This window comes from Barbus barbus (assembly GCF_936440315.1).
Source record: "Barbus barbus genome assembly, chromosome: 9".
NCBI lineage: Eukaryota > Metazoa > Chordata > Actinopteri > Cypriniformes > Cyprinidae > Barbus > Barbus barbus.
In genome coordinates, this window is record NC_136737.1 from 16,818,915 (window position 1) to 16,845,573 (window position 26,659).

General features: G+C 36.1%; 1 protein-coding gene across 2 annotated transcripts; it reads right to left on the reverse strand.

The window, feature by feature from the left end:
- Positions 1-24,934, reverse strand: LOC306874745 (uncharacterized protein KIAA1614-like). 2 transcript variants are annotated; one of them, XM_079424978.1, is made up of 11 exons: positions 24,752-24,934; positions 18,249-19,169; positions 16,427-16,496; positions 13,004-13,144; positions 10,101-11,275; positions 7,941-8,088; positions 5,346-5,604; positions 5,032-5,156; positions 2,165-2,337; positions 808-2,085; positions 1-626 (listed from the first exon to the last, which is right to left on the reverse strand). In XM_079424978.1, exons 2-10 carry the CDS (start codon positions 19,132-19,134, stop codon positions 1,892-1,894), a joined length of 3,171 nt encoding a protein of 1,056 aa, XP_079281104.1. In that variant the 5' UTR covers positions 19,135-19,169; positions 24,752-24,934; the 3' UTR covers positions 1-626; positions 808-1,891. The 2 variants fall into 2 exon arrangements, with proteins under 2 accessions (XP_079281104.1, XP_079281105.1); XM_079424979.1 differs by lacking the exon at positions 24,752-24,934 and adding an exon at positions 22,763-23,054.
- Between the last annotated feature and the right edge of the window lie 1,725 nt (positions 24,935-26,659).

Genomic DNA, 26,659 nt, shown 5'->3' on the forward strand with positions numbered 1-26,659 from the left:
TCTCAAATTAATTTAATTTTCTTCACTGTATTCCTGCTCCTACTAAAACACTAACAATATATGAAGGAAAAAATAAGCTGTCCCTCAAAAGCCAGTTGTTTTATTTCATAGGAACACATAAATGAATGTAACAAAATACATTAGGTTGGTAGCTTTTTGCATTGCACGTACCATAATACTGATATCCTTCAGGACAGCACGCTAATGGTGTCGGACTGCACTGCAGAGACATAACAATGTGCTGGCTCATGGAGAAATAGCCAATCAATTTACTAAAGAGCATTTAGAGCTGATGATCAATGCGACTGCAGCGTGAGTCATTCTAAAAGAGTATATAACCCTCTTTTGACTGTGTACGATATAGATCTATTTACTCGTCAGCAGCATGGAGAAGGTTTCGTATTACAACCGAAAGCAAAAGTAACGGAGGATTTGGATGAAACAAAATGTTCAGAAGATAGATAAACATTGATGTTCATTTGGCAAACACATTTAGACCATCCTTCATTGCAATAACACTTGAGTTTAACTTTCAGTACATGAAATATCCTTGTCCTTCATACACGATTGTACTACAGATATAATATTCTGTTGTAACGATAGTACCATTCTGGTAAAAAAATGAGCTAATGAATGTGACTCAAGGTGTGGTCACATTTACCGCTGGTCGGTGAAATTCATTCAGTGCGCAATTGACAGTTTCGTGTGAGGGCAAAAAAAGTTCCCATGTAGATTCTGCTCATGTATTCTCCACATGGACCAACAGAAAGCTGATTGGTTTAAAAGTGATTTCTGTTTGAGCTGGACTTCGATTCTACACTGTTTACAATGGACAATGTGCCTGTTTTTCGCAGAAAGTTCGCTAATGTGACCACACTTTCAATAGCGTGTTTTTTCAAGGTACCACTTTTAAACTAAGGCCCATTCACACCAAAAACAATAACTACAGTGTTAACTATAACAATAAATGTAAAGTTCTGTTATGAAACTCTAGATGGCGCAGGCCTGACGCACGCTTTAGATGGCGTAGCTGATTGGTTTCTTTCGCATCAGCAGCCAATGAGCTTGCTGCTCAACATTCAAATACTTGGCTAGTGTTTACTGTAGAAGTTGCAGCATGCTTCAGAAACCCTCCACCTCCCCCAGCTCCACCTGTATAGAATTACTATGGGTTTATGTCATGAATGTTTTATAAGGACGTTATTTCATATATGTTATATGTGCAGCGGCAATATTTCCTGCATGTGCACAGCAGCATGTCTGTGGATGTATTGACACTAGAAATTCTAGTAGCGTAGCAGATCTATTAACACATTAACCTTGTATATTGTAATATTAACACATTAACCATGTATATTACCGTGCTAAACTCTCTGAGAGTTGTAATGACTGAACTATATTAGCACTGTTTATTATAAACGCACACTGCAGTTTTGTCATCTGCCGCTTTAAATGCGCAAACTATTTAAAGCAGGATGGATTCTGATTGGCTGCCAGTGTTTTTGTTATTCCTCAGCTAGAAAGTGATTCCGATGATATTGTTCCTCTGTGTCGTTATCATTATAGTTGTTGACTGCTATTTTTATAAATTTAGAATGATTTTTAAAACTTTATATTTTGTCATTACTGTTATTGTTTTTGGTGTGAACAGGGGCCATAACAGGGATGAATTCACCCAAAAAATTTAACTGGATTGTAACAAAATGTATAAAAAACACTTAATTTTTGGGTAACTATCCCTTAATTGGGACCGTTGTGTGATCATAGCGATAAAACTCCAAAGGCCGGTTAAACGTAATACTGCTGATTACAGGAACTCATCCCTGACATTTCTGACATTATTGTTTACGTTGACTGCAACAAAATGTGGTTCTGGTAGTCTTGTCTTCAGTTAGCGCTGTAGGCGTCTGTGTCGTAGTACGCGGACTGAAGCTGTGTTGTTTTGAGTCATTAAACGGGTCACCAGGTCCAGACTGAGTCCTGCCACCTTCTCACCGTTCACCTCTAAGATCTCATCTCCGACCCCGAGCAGCCCCGCATAGAGCTTCTCCATATTGCTGTCGCCCATTTCTTCAACGTACACCCCTTAAACATAAAGCCGGTTAGTCTTAAACTTTCCGACTAAGTCAGAAGTGTATGAAAACAAGAGCAGGATGTCCCTCACCTGAGTCTGGCCTGCCTTTTCCTCGTGAGATGAGAAAGCCGAAAGGGCCATTGGGGGGTCTGGAGAGCTCCAGCAGGATGGTGCCGTCAGGGAAGGCCTGGGCCATGCGTCCTACCGGACGCACCGCACTGGGCCGTCCCACATCCTCTACACTCAAGGCACGCTGAAGATCCCTAAAACACACAAATTTATCTACTTAAAAAGACCACAAAAGTGCAAAAGAACTATTTTAGTGCCAGAGTTACTTATTATTTACTAATTACAATATATTATTTTGAATTATGTTCAGTTCTATTTTAATATTTTTTTATTATTATAATTTTTTTAGAAAAATGTGAGTGGTTCTTGAGTGTGAAAGATCCTACCACTAGGCCAAAGTTGTTGAAAAATCTTTTTAATGTGTTGCTATGCATTTTCTAATATGTATCGTGTGATTTATTTTTTAATTATATTAATATATTTACTTTTAATTATAATTATATATTTATAAATATATAATTTAGTACATTACAATTATATATTAAATATTGACAATAAATATATATATATATAAATAATTTAGTATATCATTTATACAACAAAATTGTATTAAATATTAATGTTACATATATATATATATATAAGTATAGCATTTATCTTATACATTAGTATAATATTAATCTAATTTTTGAAGAGTATTGTATAAACACACCCTCCTGTAGTTTTATATAATATAATATAATATAATATAATGTAATTAGTGCTTTCAAATGATTAATCGCGATTAATCTAATCCAAAATAAAAGTTTTTGTTTACACTATAAATGTGTGTGTACTGTGTATATTTATTATGTATATATAAATACAAAGACATGCATGTATATATTTAAGAAAAATATGTTGTTTATATATTAAATATATTCATATATAATATAAATTATATTAATATAAATATATACAAGTAAATATTTTCAAAATACTGTGTGTGTGTGTGTGTGTGTGTGTATTTATATATATACATAATAAATATACACAGTACACACACATTTATAGTGTAAACAAAAACTTTTATTTTGGATGAGATTAATCGCGATTAATCATTTGACAGCACTAAATGTAATAGAATAGAATAGAATAGAATAGGAGTGTAATATTTATTTTGTATAGAAACATATCTTAACCTGTGAAAGCTAAATAAACAAGATGCACACAGAACTGTCTTTTGTAAATAAACCATGTCCAAAATAAATAAATATATAAAAATAAATACATAAATATAGGCACTGTCATATTATTATATATTATATTATATTATAAAAGGGCCTTATGACATGATTTTTTTTAACAAAAAATTATATAATATAATATGATATGATATAATATAATATAATAGTTTATTATTTATTATTGTACAGAATTGTATTTTTCAACTGTGAATTTTTTTCATGGAAGCCGGTCAAATAACAATAGTCCCCAGACGTATGGCAGTGTTTGCTCCTTGTATTTCAGCTTGTATTTTTATCTCCCTTTCTCTCTGTCAGATCTGAGCGAGTGGCCAATTATAGCCCATATCTGTAGCAGCTCTCTGCTTTCTTACTGGCTCTGGAGAAAGATGATGTAAGCTGCAGCTTGTCTCCAGTCACTGGGGCTGGAATTCCTCTCTGGCTATCTCTCCTTCACTCAGACACACATTCACACACTCATAAACACGACACACACTCACAGATGCTATTGAATCACAACGTCGGCGACAAACACACTATCTGGCACTGTGAACAACCCAAACACACAAGCTTAAAGGGCAGCATCTAGTAACACACGCAAGAGGCTGAATATAGCAGCAGCATGTAGACGGGTGATCATTCCCTGCATTCCATGTCTTTCTTTGGCAGACACACACACCTCTATTTTTATCTTCGCTCCCTCCCTCTCTCCCTCATTTTATTGCTGCTGCTGCTGCTGACCCAGTCAATGGAAAATACTTATCCTGTTGCACAACACGACAGCTGTCTGAGCATTACAGGAACACGATGCATGCTCCTCAGAACATGCCATGCTTCAAATTGTCATCGTTCATAAGACGAAAAGGTTACAAATAAACAGGCAGATTTATTGAGATCAAGTGGTGTGTACTGTGGCGTTACCATAGTAAAGGGATGGGATCAGATAGTAATATTTTAATATAGGTCAATGACAAGACAAGAAAAGCAGACAGTATGCATTTAGACCCTCATAACTATCACTATTTTTTATTTTGAAATCTTGATATTTGAAAAAATAATTGCATAAATAAATAAATGCATAGATAAATTAATAAATAATCTATATTTACATATTTTATATTTAAATATAAATATATTTAATAGCATATATTTATCATATATAATATAGCATTAAAAGAATATTCATGACTCAAATTACAATATTTATAAAAATATGAACATTTTAAAAATGTATGAAAATAATATTTATATATTATATAAGTAAATATATGTAATTTATTAGTATTAGTATGTAGTTTAATATTTAATATTTATAATATTCACAATATACATACACATGCATATACAGCAAATATCAAATGTTATGACTATGTATATATATATATATATACACACACACACACACACACATATATATATATATATATATATATATATATATATATATATATATATATATATATATATATATATATATGTATATATATATATATATATATATATATGTATATCTCACGTTTAGCAAGAATTTAAAAAATATAATAAGAATAATTCATGATTTTTTTTTTTTCCCATGAAACCAAATGTCAACACAACATTTCCATTTCTTTGCCAACTGTATTATATTATATTATATTATATGTTGTTTGGTGTAATTTGCTGTACCTGGTTAATACTGGACTACAGGGCTGTTCTCCTGGAGTGTATGCAGAGGAACGGTCTGTTTTCTTTCTGGGGATTTGTAGGTTTTGAGCCGATGAAGATCTTCTCAGCTGGAGAAATGGAGACCCCTAGTGGTGAGAAATGATACAGTCAGTGCTGCTCTCTAAATTATCACCTTGAAATTCTAAAAGTAGCATACTGACACATCCATGTAATCTACCGTATCTCTTTGATTGTAATTAATACCAATTCATAAGAAACAAATTCTAGATCTTTTTTGAGGGACGTCTGAAGGTTGATATTTTCTAGATGCTAACCAGCCGTATAGTCTGCAGCGAGGGGGCTTTCTTCAGCTGGTGGTGGTGTCTGTGTGTGGGGCTGGGGGAGGTGGAGGGTGAAGTTGGCCGAGGGTTTTGGTTCAGGTTTGAGTTTGGTTTGGGGTGCAGGCTGAGCTGATCCATGCTGCTGAATCGTCCTTTTCCCAGCAAGCCCATGCTGTTCAGCCCCATGGCGGAGAAGAACCGCCGCAGGGAGAGTTTGGGTCGACCCTCCCGCTGCTCTGCATCCGTCCCCGCTCTGAAAAACAGGTTTATTTCAGTATGTTTTTTGCTATTTTAATCTCCACATTAACAGTATTACATGGTTTGGCAAGTCTTTTTAAAATAAATAAATAAATCAATTAAAAAAATAAGTAAATAAATAATACTTTTAATAATTAATATGAATATATTCATTAGAATAGTTAATACATGTATAATAATAGAAGAACAAATCCCAATGACAAAAAGATGTTGGTTTTCCCTTTTGGCGTATTTGTTTAGTTAATTGTTTTCTTTTTTGACATTTCATTAATTTTATTTTATTGTGCAATTTTCATTTTGTGATGTCTGTATAAAAGTTAATATTATATATATATATATATATATATATATATATATATATATATATATATATATATATATATATTAGTGCTGTCAAATGATTTAACGCATCCAAAATAAAAGTTTACATAATATGTGTGTGTACTGTGTTTAATTATTTATGTATATATATAAATACACACACATTCTGTATATATTTTGAAAATATTTACATGTATATACATTTACATTATTATATTTTACATTATATATAAATTTATTTATTTAGTCATTTAGCAGACGCTTTTATCCAAAGCAAATGAGGACATAAGAAGCAATCAAAACCAACAAAAGAGCGACAACGTGCAAGTGCTATTACAAGTCTTGGTTAGCCTAACGCAATACAGATCATTATTATTATTATTGTTATTTTTTAATAAAAAGACATAGATAAAATACAATTAGAATAGAGAGTGCTAGAGTTAGAGGGTCAAGTAAAGATGGAACAGATGAGTTTTTAGCCATTTCTTGAAGATGGGTAAGGATTCGGCTGCTCGGATTGAGTTGGGCAAGTCATTCCACCAGATGGGAACAGTTAATGAAAAAGTCCTTGAAAGTGTTTTTCTGTGTCTTTGGGACATATAAGTCTGAATTAATGATTTTAGGTAAAGGGGTGCAGAGCCAGTGGTGGTTCTGTAGGCAAACATTAATGCCTTGAATTTAATGCGAGCAGCTATTGGTAGCCAGTGCAAATTGATGAACAGAGGCGTGACATGCGTTCTTTTCGGCTCATTAAAGATTAATCTTGCAGCGGCATTTTGGATTAATTGTAGAGGTTTAATAGAACTGGCTGGAAGACCTGCCAAGAGAGCATTGCAATAGTCAAGTCTGGACAGAACAAGAGCCTGAACAAGGAGTTGTGTTGCATGTTGCACAGAGAAAGGGCCTGATCTTCTTAATATTATATAATGCAAATCTGCAGGACCGGGCAGTTTTAACAATGTGGTCTGAGAAATTCAGCTTATCATCAATCACAACTCCAAGGTTTCTGGCTGTTTTTGAAGGAGTTATGGTAGATGAGCCTAACTGGAAACTGAGATTGTGATGAAGCGATGGGTTAGCTGAAATTACAAGCAGTTCTGTCTCAGCTAGGTTAAGTTGAAGGTGATGGTCCATCATCCAGCAAGAAATGTCTGTTAGACACGCAGAGATGCGAGTAGCTATCGTCGGATCATCAGGATGGAATGAGAGGTAGAGTTGACTGTCATCAGCATAGCAGTGATATGAAAAGCCATGTTTCTGAATGACAGAACCTAGTGATGCCATGTAGACAGAAAAGAGAAGTGGTCCAAGAACTGAGCCCTGAGGCACCCCAGTCATTTTGTGATGTATAGATGTTGTGACTTGGATACCTCACCTCTCCAAGATACTTTGAAGGACCTATCAGAGAGGTAAGACTCAAACCACTGGAGTGCGGTTCCTGAGAAGCCCTTTCTCAATAGGGTTGACAAGAGGATCTGATGGTTGACTATATATTATATTATATATATTATATATTAAATATATAAATATAAACAACATATTTTTCTTAAATATATACATGCATGTCTTTGTATTTATATATACATAATAAATATACACAGTACACATATATTATGTAAACAAAAACTTTTATTTTGGATGCGATTAATCACGATTAATCATTTGACAGCACCATATATATATATATATATATATATATTTTGATTTTGTGAGGTCTGTATAAATGTTTATGCAATTGCGATTCTCAGTCAGTAGGTGGCAGTGTTGTAGTAAACAAACATGGAGTCATAAGGAAGCCTGGTCCACATCTCCTCTGACCTACTTTGAGCCTTAAGTGCCAAAGCAATCCGTATGATTGTGGCCCTGGAAATTACATTGTTCAGAGAAAGGATTGTACATTTTAGTAAAGGATCTGGTTCGTTAAAGTGCTAAAGGGGATTATGGGAGATGTGGGTACGGACATAGCATATTCATTATTTCCACCCTCTCTTTCTTTCCATCTTTACTCACTGTGAGAAGTTTGGGCTAGTTGCCCTGTGATGCACTGGTCTGATTGGCCCTCTGACGTGTCCGTCATTGAGACGAGTCTGGGTTGATTCAGCACTGCTGGATGTTGCATCAGATCCCAGCTGTCCTGTACTCTGGTGCTGTTCCACATCTAGGGAAGAATGGAAAACATGGCTGTGCGTAATATAGGGTAATGGATGAAACATCCTATGTAAATTGTTAAATATCATAATGAATTCTGATAAGGTGTCTGAATATGTTAATATGTTAACAATATGACATTATGCAACTGAAAAGCAAGTGAGAAAATGCTTTTCCAAGCAGCGTCACACAAGATGGAACATTGTTGAAGGAGATGGAAGAAGACTGGGAGAGAATAGTTGCCGATCGCAATAGCGACCAGTCCACTGTGGGATTACTCCGACAGGACAGTGTGGATCTGCTGATCTGGACAATCCCCAGTGGGACAGGAACGCAGTGAAGAGAAGCGCACATGTGCTCACTCAAAGGTGTCACCTTGCTCACTGGAGCAGGGCTCACAGGTCTACCTGGAAGTGCCACTTGATTTTGGGAAAAGCTTTGATTAATTTTTAGATTAGGTTACGTAAGAATGTGTTTGAAATCTAACCTTCATAGTGCTAAATATTAGCTTTATCCTTTGCAGTGTGCTCAAATATGTATTAAAAAATTTGGAAATTCTAGTAGGTAGGACACTTGTGCAACACAACAACAGCTAGTGCTTTACAAATTGCAGACTTTATGCCATTGTTTATCGTCCTGAAAAACAAATTTTTAGCTAAATGACTAAAGCTCAGTGCTCGTAACCAGAAGTTTGCTGGTTTGAGTCGAAGGCGGGCGATCACCATTGTGCCCAATCTAGACACCCAATGTTTCTTTAGGGGGATTGTCTCAGGGGGTGTCTAATTCTGCTCCTGCAGAGTTTAGCTTTAACCCCACTTAAAGCTGCAGTCCATAACGTTTGTGTTCAAAATGTACAAAATTTATAAAATAAGCGAGTACACCATGAATCCATTTTTCAAACCGTATTTTTGGCTTGTCCAAGTACGGTACACCTATAATAAGTGTTTATATTTGGACTATTTTAGACTGGTCCTGGTAGGTACCACTGTGGAGTAGCTCAGTACCTGCGTGATTCGTCATAGACATAAACAGAGAGAAGTAGCTCCGGCTACAATGTTCTTCCGCAAGACACACACAGTTCTTTTTATTAACCACTAGAACACCAAAAGTTACGGACTGCTGCTTTAAACACATCTGAACCAGCTAATCAAGGTCTTTTAGGCTTGCTAGAAACTTCCAGGAAGGATGGTATGTTGGACTTAAAGGGATAATTCACCCAAAAATGAAAACTGTCATTAATTAATCACCCTCATGTCGTTCCAAACCCATAAGACCTTCGTTCATCTTCTAAACACAAATTAAGATACTTTGATGAAATCCGAGAGCTTTATGACCCTTCATAGACTGCAGTGCAACTACCACGTTCAAGGCCCAGAAAGATAGTAAGAACATTGTTAAAATAGTCCATGTGACCACAGTGGTTCAACCATAATTTTAGATAGATACGAGAATACTTTTTATGTGCAAAGAAAACAAAAATTTTGACTTTATTTACATCGACTTTATTTGACTTTATTGATTTCTTCTTTTCTTTGCATCGTGGTACTTTCGTGAACAGCGGTGGACACTGACCGGAAGAGAAGAAATCGTTGAATAAAGTTGTTATTTTTATTTTCTTTGCACACAAAAAATATTCTCGTAGCTTCATAACATTACGGTTGAACCCCTGATGCCACATGGACTATTTTACTGATGTTCTTACTACCTTTCTGGGCCTTGACCGTGGAAGTTATGCTGCTGTCTATGGAGTGTCAGAAAGCTCTTGGATTTCATCAAAATATCTTAATATGTGTTCTGAAGATGAATGAAGGTCCTATAGGTTTGGAACGACATGAGAGTGAGTAATTAATGACAGGATTTTCATTTTTGGGTGAACTATCCTTTTGAAGGCAAGTTGGAGCTAAACTGTGCAGGACATTGGCCCCCCAGGAGCAGGTTTGGACATCCCTGCTGTATTGTAAGTTGCTTTGGATAAAGTTCTGTTCAGTTACTACTGCTATTAGCCTATGTAGTTAAACTAACCTGTTAGCCTTTCTTCCCCTTGTATGGGTGAGTTTCGAGCACACAGAACTGGGCTCGTCCTGAGTATGGGTATAGGGGTGACCATTGCAGATCTGTCCTCCCAATAACCCAATCCAGAGGAAGCCTGTTCCTGAAGACAGCTCTCCACCGCGCCCCCTGCCTCTGTGGAGTCCAGGTGGTACTCTGGCGAAGACATGAGTTTGACAGTCCGCTGACCATTAGAGCGGTTCTTTGAGCTGGATTTTAGAGCTGATTTTTTCGGTTGGAGAGGCGGAGGGGTTGGCTGAGGAAGGTGGGAGCTGGATGGTTCACCTTTGGGGGGCAATGGAAGTGCTACAGGTCCCTTGCTGGATGTGGGGCTGCAAGCGGCTGGGATTCTCTGTCCAAGTGGATCCGTGGCGTAGGGATTGAGTGGCAATGCTAGTCCATTTGAGAGGCACATTTGAGTTCCACTGTTGCAATCCGGAGGTGTTGGAGCCCTCAGGCCATTGACGTACAAGGGTTCCTGCTTGCTCTCTTGTTTCCGGACCCTCTTCTTTAGCTTCTGGAATGTTCCTCTACCGCTCACGCTATCCACAGGACTGCAATGCATTCCATCACTGTGGACGATAGCGGGACTCGTCCCAATGTACGTCTCCTTAATCTGTTCGATCCGGACAAGCTGGTTGGGAAGAGTGGGAGCAACCCAACATGGTATCTTCTTCCCTTCGACTTCCCCATTAGGTAAAGACAGAGTATTTGAGTTCAAGTTAGGCCCGTGTGGTTCATTTAGAAAGGTCCCACAAGAGTTGCACTGCCTGTTTGCTGTTTCCAGACCATTCAACAAACTCTTCTTGGCTTTTGGCTTCCAGAATATTGAACCATTCGAGCCATGTCCTGTCTCTGCCTGTCCATTGATGTAAGACGACAAGTTGGGTTTGGACACCAGCAGCCCCTGCGCTCTTTCTCCAGCCCTGCGCCTCTGGCGTAGCCGCTCTAGGTAGCGCACCTCAGCGTCCTTCTCCGATTCGTCTTCGAAACGCACACGGGTTGGGGACTGTCCGTGTCTCCGGCGGGTTCCACCTGCCGAGTCGCCGCTGGAGGAGTCACTAAGGTTTCCGGAGACCACCGCCACGCCCTCCTTCCCCGCAAGAGGAGCCTGGTGTAAGGGTACACCAACCCAGGACAACAACTCCCTGTACACACATGCACATATATGAAATCAGTTGCATTCCTGAGCACTTAGATACGCGAAGAAACGGATGCATGCCAAAGCAGCAGGCAGACTATCTCTCAGCATGGAGACATGGGCAAATTCCTGAGGAAAATTTTCTTCTTCTTTGGCTCCTCTGTGCACATTCCTGACATGCTTTTTTACTCCTTTAAGAAAGGTTGTCTTTAGCACGCCAAGCATTTCGATATCATAAGCTCATTGTTAAAAATGAGACAACCAAAACTAGTGCCTTTCAATATTCCCTGCTTGCTAAAACTGCAGGGATAGTAAACTACAGGTGTATTATTGTGCACTGGGAGTTTTTATGCCCATTAAGCTTAGTGCACTGTTCTGAAACCTATGGGACTTTACAGCTGTGAGTTTGTCTTAAACATTCAATCTCAAGAGAGGCAGTTAAGTGTTAAGTTTAACCAGAGCAAGCTGACAGCAATGTACTCAACATCACTGAGCTGTTTTCCCCATAAGGGAGAAGCAGGGAGGGAATTAGGAAGAAGGAAAGTAACAGCTGGCAGACATGACAGGTGTAGCAGAGCATGACGGCAAAGCAGTTTCAGCAAAGTTCCCATTTAAATAAAAAGGGAGAATTTTAATCTGTCAGTCACTAAATCAATAATTATTATTATTTTTAAATCTAACCCAAAACATTCAATTAAATTACATTTTAAAAACTAAATGCACCAATTACACAAATTCATGAAAATAATTTTTTATTGGTTATTAATTTTTTATTAACTATTTCATTTTTAAATATTACTTTTATTATTTATGTATATTTTTTATATTTCTAAATATTTTATTTAAAACTAAATGCACCAAGTACACTAATTCATGAGTAATTATTAATTGTTTATTCACTATTACATTTATTAATTTCATTAAATATTTTTTTTAGTATTTACGTCTATTTTTATAAATTTAAAAAAATCTCTTTTCTCAGTGCGTGTCAGGTTTTGTTGTGACATTTAAAATTGCCCTAATCTGTTCCGGATGCTGCCATGCAATGCAAGCCGCTTGTCTTCATACCAAACAAGGAGACAGGCGTTTGGGGCGGCTCGCCCATCTGTCTTTGTGTGAAAGTGCTGAGGTAGAGAACAGAGCGCTGGACAGGGAAGTGGGATTTAGAGGCACCAGCCATGTGTACACATTGTATAATTCAGGTAGTCTTATATAAAAGAAGAGTTTGGAGGAGGCCACCAGTATACTTAGCTTAGAAGTTTAAATTCAGACTACCATTAGCTTCCTGCTGTTTCACAGCTAGCACTGAATGTGCATCTTTGTTTTCTTTGATTCTAGAGTTATTCTATAATAACTGTATATCAGTTTCATACAAATACATAGAAGTTACAACCTTATTTAATGTCTTTATAAAATATGCCAGACTGAAATAGAAAACACCACCTGTTGCTTCTAAAAAGATATTTGCCAAACACTTCCCCCCTTCCCTTTATCATCTGCCCGTCTCCAAACAGAGCAAAAGACTATTCAGTCCAGCACCAAATAATACAGTTTAAGATCTACATCCCCCACACAAATCCTCAAGAGTGAGCAGGCGAAGGCTTCCTTGTTTTGATATGAAGAGAGCCGTGTAGTCACCCTCCCTTCCCATGATGCCTAAGCCTCAAAACCCCAACCCCCCAGCCGAAACCCCAACAAGCCAAGGACTAGAGGGAAAGAGACCGGGAAAACTTACGAGTTGTCCCTCTGGACGGGTAGGATGGTGTGGTCGGCTTTGAGAGGGTTGGACCGGGCCTTCATACGCGCTCTCTCCAGCAGTCGTTTGGCCTGCTCGTGGCGAGGGCTCAGCGGAAGGTCGTCGCCCAACACAAAGGCCCTGTGGGCCGGCCAGAGAGAGAGACAGAGAAATAAACACGTCAGCTCCTGTGCAGAGTGGGGGGATTAAGTGAAGCAGGCCATCATCACTAATTAGGCTGACGGACGCTGAGTGTGTGTGGGGTTTGTACCTGATTATGATGCACTAGATGGGCTTATGCATATGTTTACATGATCAAAGGCTTGAATATTACGCTAAAACAGGAATATGGTGAGACCAAGACATAAAAGTGCTTATGAAATCGTCATAAATCAGAATGCATGAGACATTATCAGGAAACGCTATATCGCAGGACTTACTACTGATAGAAATCATAGTCAATTGAACTTATTTTTCAACTTTAACTATATTTAGTGTGTAATGTAAAAAATAGTGCTGTCAAATGATTATTCGTGATTAATCGCATTCAAAATAAAAGTTTTTGTTTACATAATATATGTGTGTGTACTGTGTATATTAATTATGTATATATAAATACAAACACATGCATGTAAATATTTAAGAAAACTATATAAAATATAAGAATATAACTATATAAATGTATATAATGTATATATTTTCAGAATACATACATGCATATGTTTGTATTTATATATACATAATAAATATACACAGTACACATACATATATTAGGTAGACAAAAACTTTTATTTTGGATGCGGTAAATCACGAATAACCGTTTGACAGCAATAAAAAAATAATGTAAAATAATACAAAACAAATCATATTTGTTTCTTCAAATTAGTAGCCAATTTTGTAGTCTGTCCGACACTTAATTCACTAATTTATTAAGTAAAAATATGGTTATACTAGTTGTTTATTTTTGTTTGTTAATTTTTGTTGTTTTTTAGGATTGTAGGATTTTTACGATTTTTAAAACGAAATACATCAAGTACACTAATTTATCAGGGGGAAAAAATATAAAACCATAAAAGAATTTATGGAAACCATCATAAATCAGAAACTCTATTTAGTGTGTAATGTAAAAAAAAAAAAAAAAAGTTACGTTTATTATCGAACATGTTTTCATGCCGCAATTCATCACTATTTTAATGGGTTTTATATAGTTTTTATAGAACACATTATCACAAATTTCCTGATAATGACCCCTGTGGTTTTTCTTTTCTGTTGTTTTTTTTAAGAAGTTGTGGCATCTTTAGTTGTGGCAAGTTGTGGCAAGTCTCCCTCCACCCATCCTCACCACATTCTACAGAGGCACCATTGAGAGTGTGCTGACTAGCTGCATCACTGTCTGGTACGGGAACTGCAGTGCTGCTGACCGCAAGACCCTCCAGCGGACAGTGAACACAGCTGCAAAGATCATCGGTGCCCCTCTCCCCTCCATCCTGGACATCTTCCTTACACGATGCTCCAGCAAAACCAACAGCATCGTGAAGGACTCCACCCATCCCTCCCACAGTCTCTTCCAGCTCCTACCATCAGGAAGACGGTACCGGAGCATCAGAGCCCACTCCGCCAGACTGCTCAACAGCTTTTTCCCCCAGGCTGTGAGAGCCCTGAACTCAAACCACCCCGCCCCCCTCTGAAACCCCATGCAAACCCCTACCTCCTGAAACATGGACCACCCCAAACCTGACCACACCAAAGAAAAACTGTATGGAACTTTTTTTTTTTTTTTTTTTGTGCAATTCGAAGTGTGCAACACACAGGTGAGTGGGCCTGTACAAACCACCTGTAGTAACACACTCTCCTCTATGTGCACTATGGACACTTTACACTATGGACACTTTACACTATGTGCACTATGGACACTTTACACTTTACACTATGTGCACTATGGACACTTTACACTATGGACACTTTACACTATGTGCACTATGGACACTTACACACACTGCTGCGTGTGCACAATGCCACAAAAGACTCAGCAATATATGTATGTTTACATGCTCATGCACTACAAATCATCCTGCACTGTTCCCCAACCAGCTGCTGACTCAAATGTCCCTCTTTGCACATGTACAGTATTTGTGAAGCATTCGTATAGTTTGTATTTTTTATCTTCTATTTTTTTGTTTGTATAGGGTAATATTTATGTGAAGCATTCGTATAGTTTGTATTTTTTATCCCTTATTCTTTTAGTTTGATAAATACTTATATATAGTACACTTATAGTTAATATCTGTCAGTAGGTTAGTAGTGTATAGGTTTATAGTGTTTTTTACTTCATTGTTGTATGTCTGTATTTATGTAGCACCGTGGTCCTGCGAGTAGGGCTGTATACCTTGGAGAACCTGGCGATACGATACATACCTCGATACACAGGTCACGATTCGATACGTACCTCGATACAGAGCTGTCTCGATACGATTTGATACAATGTGACACGATTCGATACGATTCAATAAAAATACATGGGCCAGAGCCAATTAGTTAATGCTGAACACATTTACTCAACAAACAGAACTCTGCATTTTTCTTCAATTTATTGAAGACAAAGTGCATTATAACAAAGTGCATTTTGCTTAAATATTTGCAACTTTAAGTGCTCTGATTAATTGTACACAAATTGTATTAATCTGGAAATTACCACAAGTCAACATTTAACTTTCCAAGGGTACAGTCTGAGCTCACACAAGCACAACATCTTCTTCTTATTATTCTTAACTTCTTATTAAATCTTCTTATAATTATTTTTTGTGACACCATGTACTGCCATAACATATTTCACTATGAAATCACTTAAATGCTACATCTTGCTTTAACATTTTCCATGAGTTTTTTGAAACTCGCGGGCGCCGCTGCGCCCCCTAATGGCTGGGCGGAGTATCGATACTAAGGGCTAGAATATCGATACTGTATCTTTTTTTATTATATCGGTATGTATCTAAGAATCGATATTTTGAGCACACCCCTACCTGCGAGACACGACATTTCGTTCCACTGTATGTCCCCACATGTAGCGGAATGACAATAAAGCTCAACTTGACTTGACTTGACTTTATTACTTTGGAGAAAAAAGCTCAGCTATTTCCTTTGTTATCCAACTCTTAGGTGGAGTTTAAAGGAGCGGCAGGAAGAGCCGATGATATTATCTAGTTCCTCAGTTTATGAAAAGCATCAGCAGCTGTTTTCTCCTGAGCTCACATTCCACTTTTTTTGTATGTTCAACATTCTGTTGTGCTGATGCTGTTTTTTAGAAGGAATTAAGGAACACTACTTTTGAGAATCTCAAGAAGCTGAAAAAATAAATCTCTAATCAGCACTTTGAGAAGCTAAATACAAGAGAGTAATGTGAGAGCATCAATCTGTGCTGCCCACCTTTGGCTGCGTTCACTACCTTGGAGCGAAATCCCAGAATTCCAATCACTATCATTCAGGCCACAGATACCTGTGGAAACAAACACAGAGACATTCAGTGTGCAGATTACAGGGGGTATGGCCTCCCTAATTAATACTGACTTAATATATATAAAATATTATATATATATATATATATATATATATATATTTTTTTTTTTTTTTTTTATGCGTCTTTTCCTGTTTTCCATCACAACCAAAACTCTAGGTTATCCACAGTTTCACTACTGCTTCATCTACTTCAAGTTGAGTGAACTGTGTTTGCCTGACAGCTAAAAGCCTCTTGTTTATCTCACTTGCCAAGGTCATCATGTTTGTGCCAACATCTGGTGTTTCAAAAGTGAGGAAAACAAGCGAACAAATGAAGTATCACAGCGTCTCTGTTTTCCAATCTCCCAGCCTTTATCACTGTTACTGTGAATAGTTTTTAATCAGTGTAATTCTCATTCTTATCCTTCTGTCCCCTCATATCTGGATTATCCAGCTCTCTCTCGTCTATATGACCTCTGCCTCATTAGGGAGGTCATGTGTGATTGTTGCGTGTAATCCATAAACGTGCTAAAGGGGACAATGTCATCTCATCAGACATGCGCTAACGGCATTTAATACCTGTCTGATTACCTCGGATTAGCGCTGCTACGCATTATATCGTACATTATGTTACATCAGATAAGGACGATTACATCCCAGTTTCCGGAAACAAGATGGGCGATTTCCAGCTGAGTTTGAAACGGATATGCCAGGTTCTTAAAAATGTGCTCTTTTTGTTTGTTTTATATGTAAAAAAAACAAACAATATATATATTTTTTTTTTTTTAAGAGAAAAAGTTATTTTGGTTTTCATGTTTACATGTTTTTAGACCATTTTTAAGAGATGTTTCGATTTAATTACTCTGAAACTGTCATGTGGTGTCAATATCCAATAACAATTAATAACTTACACATGACACATAACTTACATCATGATTATTTGTTATACAAAAATAAATAATAATAAACGGAGCAATTCCAATAAGGTCCTTGCACCGTGGTGCTTGGGCCCTAATAAAATATAAAAAATAATAAAAAATAATATTAAAATATTGTTAAATAATATTTTTTTTCCAATGTATTTTTTTCATAAATATTGTTAATTATTAATTCATATATCTTTTTTTTTTTTTTTTTGGAGTCACACCACATGACATTTTACAACCTGGACTAGCTTTAAAAATAAAAAGTTCAAACTTAGAGTTTAGACGCAGTTATGAGGGGTCTGTAGGGGTCATCTGTGATGTCACTTCCTGTTTTATGCTTAATTTTTTTCTGCATGTTGGTTGGAGCTCATGACTTTTTTCATTTATTTTATAATTTTATAAATTAAGTTTCAAACATTTTTCTTTTATTATTATTATGTACTGAAAGTCAATCAGTTCTGTAAAAATAAAATAAAAATGTGATTAATAAGTGATTTAGTGGAAAAAAAGTATTTAATAAAATATTTACAAAAATGTATAAATAATAAAAATTACTTACGTTTTTTTTTCAAGAATTTCATAGTTTTTCATATTTTTTGTATGCTTTTTCTTCATTATTATATCAGAACAGTCATACCACCTTAGTATTTTTTATTTCATGCCCCCCCCCCAAATATATCCATGTGTAATGTAATTCAGGAATTAAACACGTTCATCATAGAAGAGGTGTGTTAAAGTCATTGCAAGTCTGAATTGCATTTTTAATATATTTTTGAAACAAAAAAAAGAGTGCTGTGTCATTGACCCACTGTAATGGATCTCCTTACCTCTACCACCAATGTGTGTTGGGTCCTCTATCCTTTGTCCTGGCACATGGTCTTTGTTCTGGGCTTTCTGCAGCATCTGTTTGAGAAGACCTCGGTTCATCTCGACCCTCTCGGCCAGGGACAGCGAGCTTCCACTGCTGCACATGCTCTCCAAGCTGTCGGCCCGCCAGAGTCCACACTGTCCTACCTCACCGTGATTGTACCTGCGTAGGTGACTCTCCAGGCTGTCAGACCTTTGCAGTTCTCTTGGAAACTTGTGGCCCATTTTGTGTCCCATGGTTCCTCCATTTGGTCCATCTTTCCCCACAGGAGAGTACCCATTTAGAACCGGCATCTCTGGTCCGATGGACCTCCAGAAATACTTTGGAGGCATCCATGGTTTATCAGATGGAGAAGCATCGTGTTGAGCCCTGCAAGAATCGTTCGAGAGGTTCTCCAGGCTTGCTCCTTCTCCAAGGCCACGTGGAATTGCCAGCAAAGTTTTGGAAGAAATGGGATCGTACTCGAGTTGTAACTGAGGCTTAGGATCTCCGCCAATGAACATCAGGGGCTTGCGAGGTTCCCCGTCTTCATCGCTGCTGCTGGAGCCCCAAGCATCTGTGAGGGCGTATCCCAGCATGAAGGTCCCGGGAACCACTCGTTTGTCCTGGTTCTTACTTCCAGGTTCTTTCCAGGCGACTCTGCGCTCAGAGAGAGCCTTGACCTTGGACTGCAGCACTGATACAGCAGAGCCTTGAGTTTGCTGATTAGAAGGCGAGGACGGGATGCTGGGCTCTGGGCTTGTGCTGGAAGGACACTCGTCCTTTGGCTCCCTGAGGTGGATGTCAATGTTTTGAGAGGTGGCAGGCAGGGGTTCAGCATCTTCAGAGGTCACTGCGTCCTCCATGATCGAATCAGAGTGTCAGTGGAGCATTATGGTGGCTAAAGGGGATGGAAAGAAACAAGTTAGGTCTCACTCGCTAATAACTGCGTGGATACACACAAGAGAATTTGTTCTCAACTTCATTGTAATTTTAAAGGGGTCATATGACGATGTATTTGGTGTGTATTACACGGTTTAAGGTTAAAAAACACATTATTTTTCACATACCGTACATTATTGTTGCTCCTCTCTGCCCTGCCTTTCTGAAACGTGTTGATTTTACAAAGCTCATCGTTCTGAGAAGCAAGGTGTGCTCTGATTGGTCAGCTATCCAGTGCGTTGTGATTGGCCGAATACCTCAAGCATGTGACGGAAATGCTACGCCCTTAACCTTATTTGGAAAGAGAGCATCTCCACGAAATGACGGCGGCGGCAACAATATACAGGGAGAATGAAAGTTACGCCTTCTTTTTTGCGTAAACATTTGGGCGGTGTTATGTAAATCTTCCCACACGGTGATGTAGATTTGTGGGGGCGTGTTTTATTGAGGCGTTTTAGGAAGGTGTAGATGAGTCTTAACTTTTAGAAAGAATATCTTTTTGGGTTTGAGACTTTAATCTTTGCGACTTTACAGATCTTATATATGCACGATCAGCTTGTAACATTCAAGAGACAAAGGAAAACATATGACCCCTTTAATGAATTTGGAACATTCTAAATGAGCAATTTGCATAAAACATACCATACTCCATATAAGGGATTTCCACACAACCTTTCCTTTAGCCAGCCTTTAACATGTTTTTGGTGAATCATAGTTTATTCATGAAAATACTTGCATACAGATTTCACGCACAAATTTGTGCATACATGCAGTTATTAATTGAAAGCCAATGTTTACATGATTAAAGTGAATGTCTTTTATATAACACAGTTTTGTCTTTTCTTATAAACAAGATACATTTGCTTGAGAAGTATCACTACAACCCGATAAAATATTAAGACTTGCTTTCAGAGAAAGTACATTAATTAATGTTTATTTTTTTCTTACTGCATATTGATTGCATAAATGATGAATTGCTGATCTGTTTCACACTTTTTAAAACCTCATCATTTTTTTATTTTAATCTGCACTGTTCTGACCGTGCAGATAAAACTAAATAAATAGCTTTCATAGATTGTTTTGAATATGAATGTATTTTGTCTCTTTGCCCTTGTTTTTAATGTTTATCATTTTAAAGTGAAAAAAATACACTCAAGATACATTATCTAAAAACTAGTCAGTGTCACTTCTCAAGTAAATCTTTTCGAAAGGCTTTTTTTTCTTTTTATGATTTTTACATATTTTTAACTTAAAGACAATATAAAAATATTCATTAAGAATAAGACTTTTTCACTTTTTTTTATTTTTGAGTGACATTTAACATGAATTGAGGGAAATACTTGTGTGTGCAAACAGGCCTTCATTAGGCAGTATCACTTACTGCATGATACACTGTATTTGGCATTTTAAACTGTCTTTTTGAGGCCATTAGTAACCACAGAGGTTTTAACTGTCCTCAGACCAGTATAAAGCACATTATTCTCTGAACTGAATTTTTGCTAAATCACTTTTTGTTGACAAGAAGAATTTTGCACCTTTCATTCTTTCCAAACAGCTTCGGCCAGGACTTGACCACAAAATCTAAAAAAATGTATTTTAGTCACAAACAACTGCTAGTATGTCATTGTGGCATTGAAACTGGATTTTCCCAAGGCTGAGGGAAAGTAATAATGAATATTTTAGTGTAACACATAAGTTTCATCTGCTCTCCTAACTACTAACGCCACTGATGTAGAACAAATAGTTTCGCAAGTAACCGATACAACACTCTAACCTGTTCTGAGAATAATGTAGGGCTTGGTGACATATTATCCCACATTTAGCTTTCGGCATAACAGCACTATCCTGCTTTTAAACCTCCAATTATCGTTTCACAAAGCACAATGTCATCAAACTAACATCTGAATGCTCTTAACTTTTAATTAATATACTACGGTGCAGTTAGTTCATGTTGTACACTTAGCATCTGACATCCATTATTTAGGACAAGAATAGAAAAGTAAGTTTTCTCTGAGGTAAGTTCACAAACGAGTGAGTTTTCTGGCAGATTAATTTGATTTAATTGGTCCTCTCTTAATTAGGACACCTTCCTGGTGCTCCAGGTACTTCATGCTTGGATACACAGATATTATTCCATCTGAACACACACACAATAAGAGAGAAAATTCTAAACAATTTTAATCGCTTAATAGCTTTTTAAAACATTAACATACCATTTCCAAAATTATAAGAAGGCCATATATCAACTTACAGCAAATGCTAGTTGTTTATTGACCAGAGACAGCAACATATTAGGCTGACAACCTTATAATTTCAGAATGCAGGATGTTTTTTTTTATATATGATTAATTATTTATAATTAATATGCTCACAAAGAGCCAACTGAATACTCTAGTGTCAAGCATAACAAGTAAATAGCAAATATTTACTTTATAATTTTCCTTATTTTTTAAATAAATAAATAAAATAATTATGCTCAAAACAAGCACTTTCAAGCCCACTTAAATAACTTAGTCAAAACTAATTATAAATAGAATACAGAAATATTCACTATAAAAACATTCATAATTTTGTCACGAGTTTTTTTTTTTGTTGACCCGAATAAATACCTTGCAGAGGTCAAGCATAGAAATAAATAAGATTATTAACTATAGAAACTGTCATGTTTTCCTTGTACAAATAAAATTATTCTGCTCACAAAGAACAAATTCTAGGCAATTTGTTGAAGCTGGAGTCAAGCGTAAAACAGAATGTACAAATATTCGCTTTTTCTTCCATTACTTTTTAAATAATTTAACCAATAAATCACATTTGTTTCTATTAAATGGCTTAGAATCAAGCATGTAAAATAGAAAGTAGTAAATATTCACTTTAGGAATGTCAATTACATTTTTAAATGAATAAATAAACAATTACTAGCCAATGGAATACCCTAGAGTCCAGAAATAAACAGAATGTAGAAATATTCACTCTAGAAGTTTCCATGATTTTGTTTCTTGACTTTTTAGACTAAATAAATAACATGCTCACAAAGGGCATATACCATAGAGTCAAGCTTAAAAATAATTAGTAGCCTATTTAGAAGTATTCACTATAGAAATTCCCATGATTTTTGATCATTTCCGTGACTTATATATTTCCAATTTTTCCATGTGCTGCTTTTTATTCCAGTGCAGTCTGCTGGTGATGAGAAAACTACAGGAAATGAGACCATTTCAGAGGCACGAGTAAGTAAAAGTCAAAACGACGCTTTCTTGATGTCTTTCTTAACAAATCTAAGGCCTAAAGTCATTACCATCACATCTGCTGCTGGTGTGACCCCCAAACACACGGGGGTCACCGTGTCGGACCAAAAACGAAAACACTCATCCCGTGGGGGACCACTTCTCTCATCTGACATTTCTTTAAGGCTGGAGCAAACAGAAGCATGGGTCAAGAAAACTAAATGCAGTAGGTGGCCATGAAAGCTGGACAAACAACTTTAAAAGATCACGAAAGCAGTAAATCTGACAGAAAAACTAATAAATATCTTCTTCAGTTCAAACATCTTACCTCCTCCTCCTCCACAGCAGGCACATGCGCACTTATAAAGTCATTTTAAGATTTATAAAATCACATTCGAGTCAGCAAAAACACAAGCGGCCAGTCAAATCCATTCTGCTTTGCTTTCAGTTTTGAGCGGGACGTCCCGTTCTTCTCTCTCTCTTCCTCCAGCTGTTTTGGCCTGCTCGAGTGAGCTCGGCACACTCCCACTTCAGATTTTGGCTAACTATCAGCTGCGTTTGAAAGGACTGGATATCGTTCACTAGCGTTACTTGCTGAACTGTCTCTACGTTGCTATGGAGACGGTCGTGACCACCTTTGAGAAAAACTGACCTGTGAGACGTTCCTATTGGTGGAGCGGCCCGTGTAGCTCCGCCCCCGAGTGGGAGGGGCGTAATTCTATACTAGAATTTGGGTGGAAAATTGATGGAAGAATTCTTAAATGCAGAGGAGAGGAAGTTCACATATTCCAGCTGCCAAGGAATTTCCTTTCTGTCTTTGTGTTTATTAATCGTCAGGTTGTGAGCGTCTGGTTTGATTTTTCACGCACAGAAGTCGCTGGTTATTTTTCTTGAATCCTTGGTCTGAGGCCGGATCTGAAGCAAAGCCAGCTGTAATAGAGAGCGCTGGGCTGGGACTTGAACTTCATGCACAGTTGGGTCCAAGGACGCATAAACTGCAGGACACTAAATGAATAGGCCTTCTTATTTGTGCATTCCTCTGACACAGACACAGACCCAGCCCTGCCTGCAGCGAGGAGGAGATAAGAGCTGATACTCTCGCAATCACTGCTGCTGCTCATTATGGGAGTTTTTGAACGTCTGTCACAGTCACAAGCTCCTTGTAATTAGACTGCATTTAAATCAAACAGCTGCAGAGAGGAGGAGGGATCTATCTATCTATCTATCTATCTATCTATCTATCTATCTATCTATCTATCTATCTACTCATTAATTTATTTAATGACATTTTGAAATTTAAATTACATTTTTTTAAATGTAAAAATTATAATAATGTAATATTGTGTGTATAAAATAAACAATAAATAGTTTTATGTGCATGACTCACATTTAGATTGTTTAAAATGTTTTAAAATATATATTATATATTATAAATATATTAAATATTACATGAATTTAAAATCATATATATTATATATATATTATCAAATACTATATTATAAACAGCATAATATATATGTTATACGGATGTGTGTGTGTGCGTGTAGATGTATAAGCTTTAAATGTAGAACATTTAAATATTAAATATTAATATATAATGCAATAATAATATAGTAAAAAATATAGTATATATTTTTATATGAGTAATCTTTATTTATTAAAAAATATATACAATAAATATATTAATTGGTTATTTAGTACTTTTTTATTTAATAATATTTTTGTATTTTTTGTAAAATTTAAACAATTGTTATAAAACATTACAACAAAAATTATAATGTAATATAGTGTATAATATAAAAACTAAAAAATAAATATGTAAAGTTTATACAAGTATTGAAATTTGATTAAGTATACATAAATACCATGAAATATCAATAAATTAAATATATATATATATATATATATATATATATAGATATATATACATACTGTATCTATAATATGTGTGTGTATGTATGTGAGTGTGTGTGTGTGTGTGTGTGTGTATATATATACATATAACTATTATTAAATAAATCATAAATATTATGTGTGTGAGTATAAAATTAAAATTTAGAAAATTGATCAATTTAAAAATGTAGAATATGAATAATTTTATTTATTTGAAAAAAATATATATATACTCAAATATATTATTTTATACCATTTTAATCATAATATAACATAATATCATTGATTTTTTTTTATGTAGGTTTATATCCAGTTAATAACTATTACAAACTCTACATTTTGCAGATCTACAGAATACTGTAAAAAAAAAAAAAAACACACACTTAACAGCACAAGCACTAATGTAAACTTCAATGACACTTACCTGTCAGTCACTGATATCATGTGCATAGCTGACCATCATAGTATCCAGATAAAGAAAAAAAAAACATTTATTATACTTCCTCCGGAGCAATATATTCTCCTCTAGATGAAGTTTGCAGGGTCTCTGTTTTGAGTTCACAAGTTCTCCCCACACATTAGTCCCGTGGAGGCACACAATTGGTTCGGTCGGTTAATCTGCCCAAAGATTAAGACAAGACAAAAAATCTGCAACAGCCAACCACTGGCGAGACATTGTTGCGTAAATCACTTCAATCTGGCCCCCACGAGCTTCCCCAGTATGAGTGAATGAGGCTCGGATGAGATTATTTCCACCAGCACTGGAACGAGCTCAGCTGTGCCAACCGACCTGCTCTGATCCCAGCTGTGGAAGTGGACACGATCTAAAGGTTACAGTACACGATTAGATCCGGCTATCTGTTCTCAGAACAGTCCATTCAGAAAAGTGTCACTGTAGTTACACCATATTACCATAACCTTGAGCCTCTGAATGTGAAACTGGATCTCAAAGTGGTTTGGGATTCAGTTTGCTAGTGTAAATGCAAATGTGAAGTGATCTAATGCAATCCTGCTCCATAATCTTCATAAATGAGGGGTTTAGGGTTTGATCATTCAGTATCATTTGGTTTTGACCCTCATTCACTAAGTTGTCAGTGGGAAAGGTCACTAGGAATACACTGAGCTGGATAAGGCTTAGGCAAATGCAGTGTGATGGAGGAACACGGCGACTGCAGATGCAAACGTAAAACTTCATATGAAGTTTGCTGGTTACTTTTAATTTAAAAGACAACCTATACATGGGTTTGTGCAAAAATGTTGCAGTAATGCACGTTTTCCTTTGCAGGAACTTGAAATGCACCCAATTCCCAGTGAAACTGCTCCATCTAGTGGTGAGAGCAATAGATTAGATTAGATTAGATTAGATTAGATTAGATTAGATTCAACTTTATTGTCATTTATGCAGAGTACAAGTACAGAGCTAATGAAATGCAGTTAGCATCTAACCAGAAGTGCAAGAATATAGTGTTTTATATACATATAAGTGCAGAGTAAATGAAGATATGATTTACAGAATGTACAGTGGAATTGCTATATACAGTATTGAGCAGAGTATATACAGAATATAAATAGGAATGCAATGTAGGGATTGTATGTACATTATGAACAGAGCAATGTAGATTATATAGATTACAGATTATATATACACATTATGAACAGCAGAAACGTGAGAACAGTGGTAATAAATAAATAAATACAGCTGGATGAGTGTGTGCAAGTATTGATAGAACAATGTATTCTATGCAAAATAGCAGTAGTGCAATATTTTATAGAAATAGTTTACTGTGCTTGTACAGTAACAACTTATAGAAAAAGATAGAATATATATAGATAGAAAATATTCTATCTAATCTGACTGTTTTCAGTGTTTACTAACATGACATTTTTATAAAGATCACAAAGTGCACAAAGAGTTTTCTTAATGACTTCCATGTAAACTTCTATGTGATGCATACAGAAAAATTATGAATATTTTTAAAGGAAAGTTATGAAATGTTATTATGTATTATATAGTGAAAATATATATTATCTCCTTAATTAAAATTTAAATGCTAGTCATGCAAATATAGTAAACACTAAAGCGATACTTTTATTAATAACTCCCATATAAAATTGTATTTGTCACAAAAATATATATACAGAAAAAAAATTATAATTTATGTGGAAAAAAAAAATTGATTTATTAAGAAAAAATGTGAAATATTATGAAATGTCATATTATGATTTATAATATAATATAATGTAATGTAATATAATTTAAATATAATATATGATAAAAAATAAAATTGTATATATATATATATATATATATATTAATATAATATATATATAA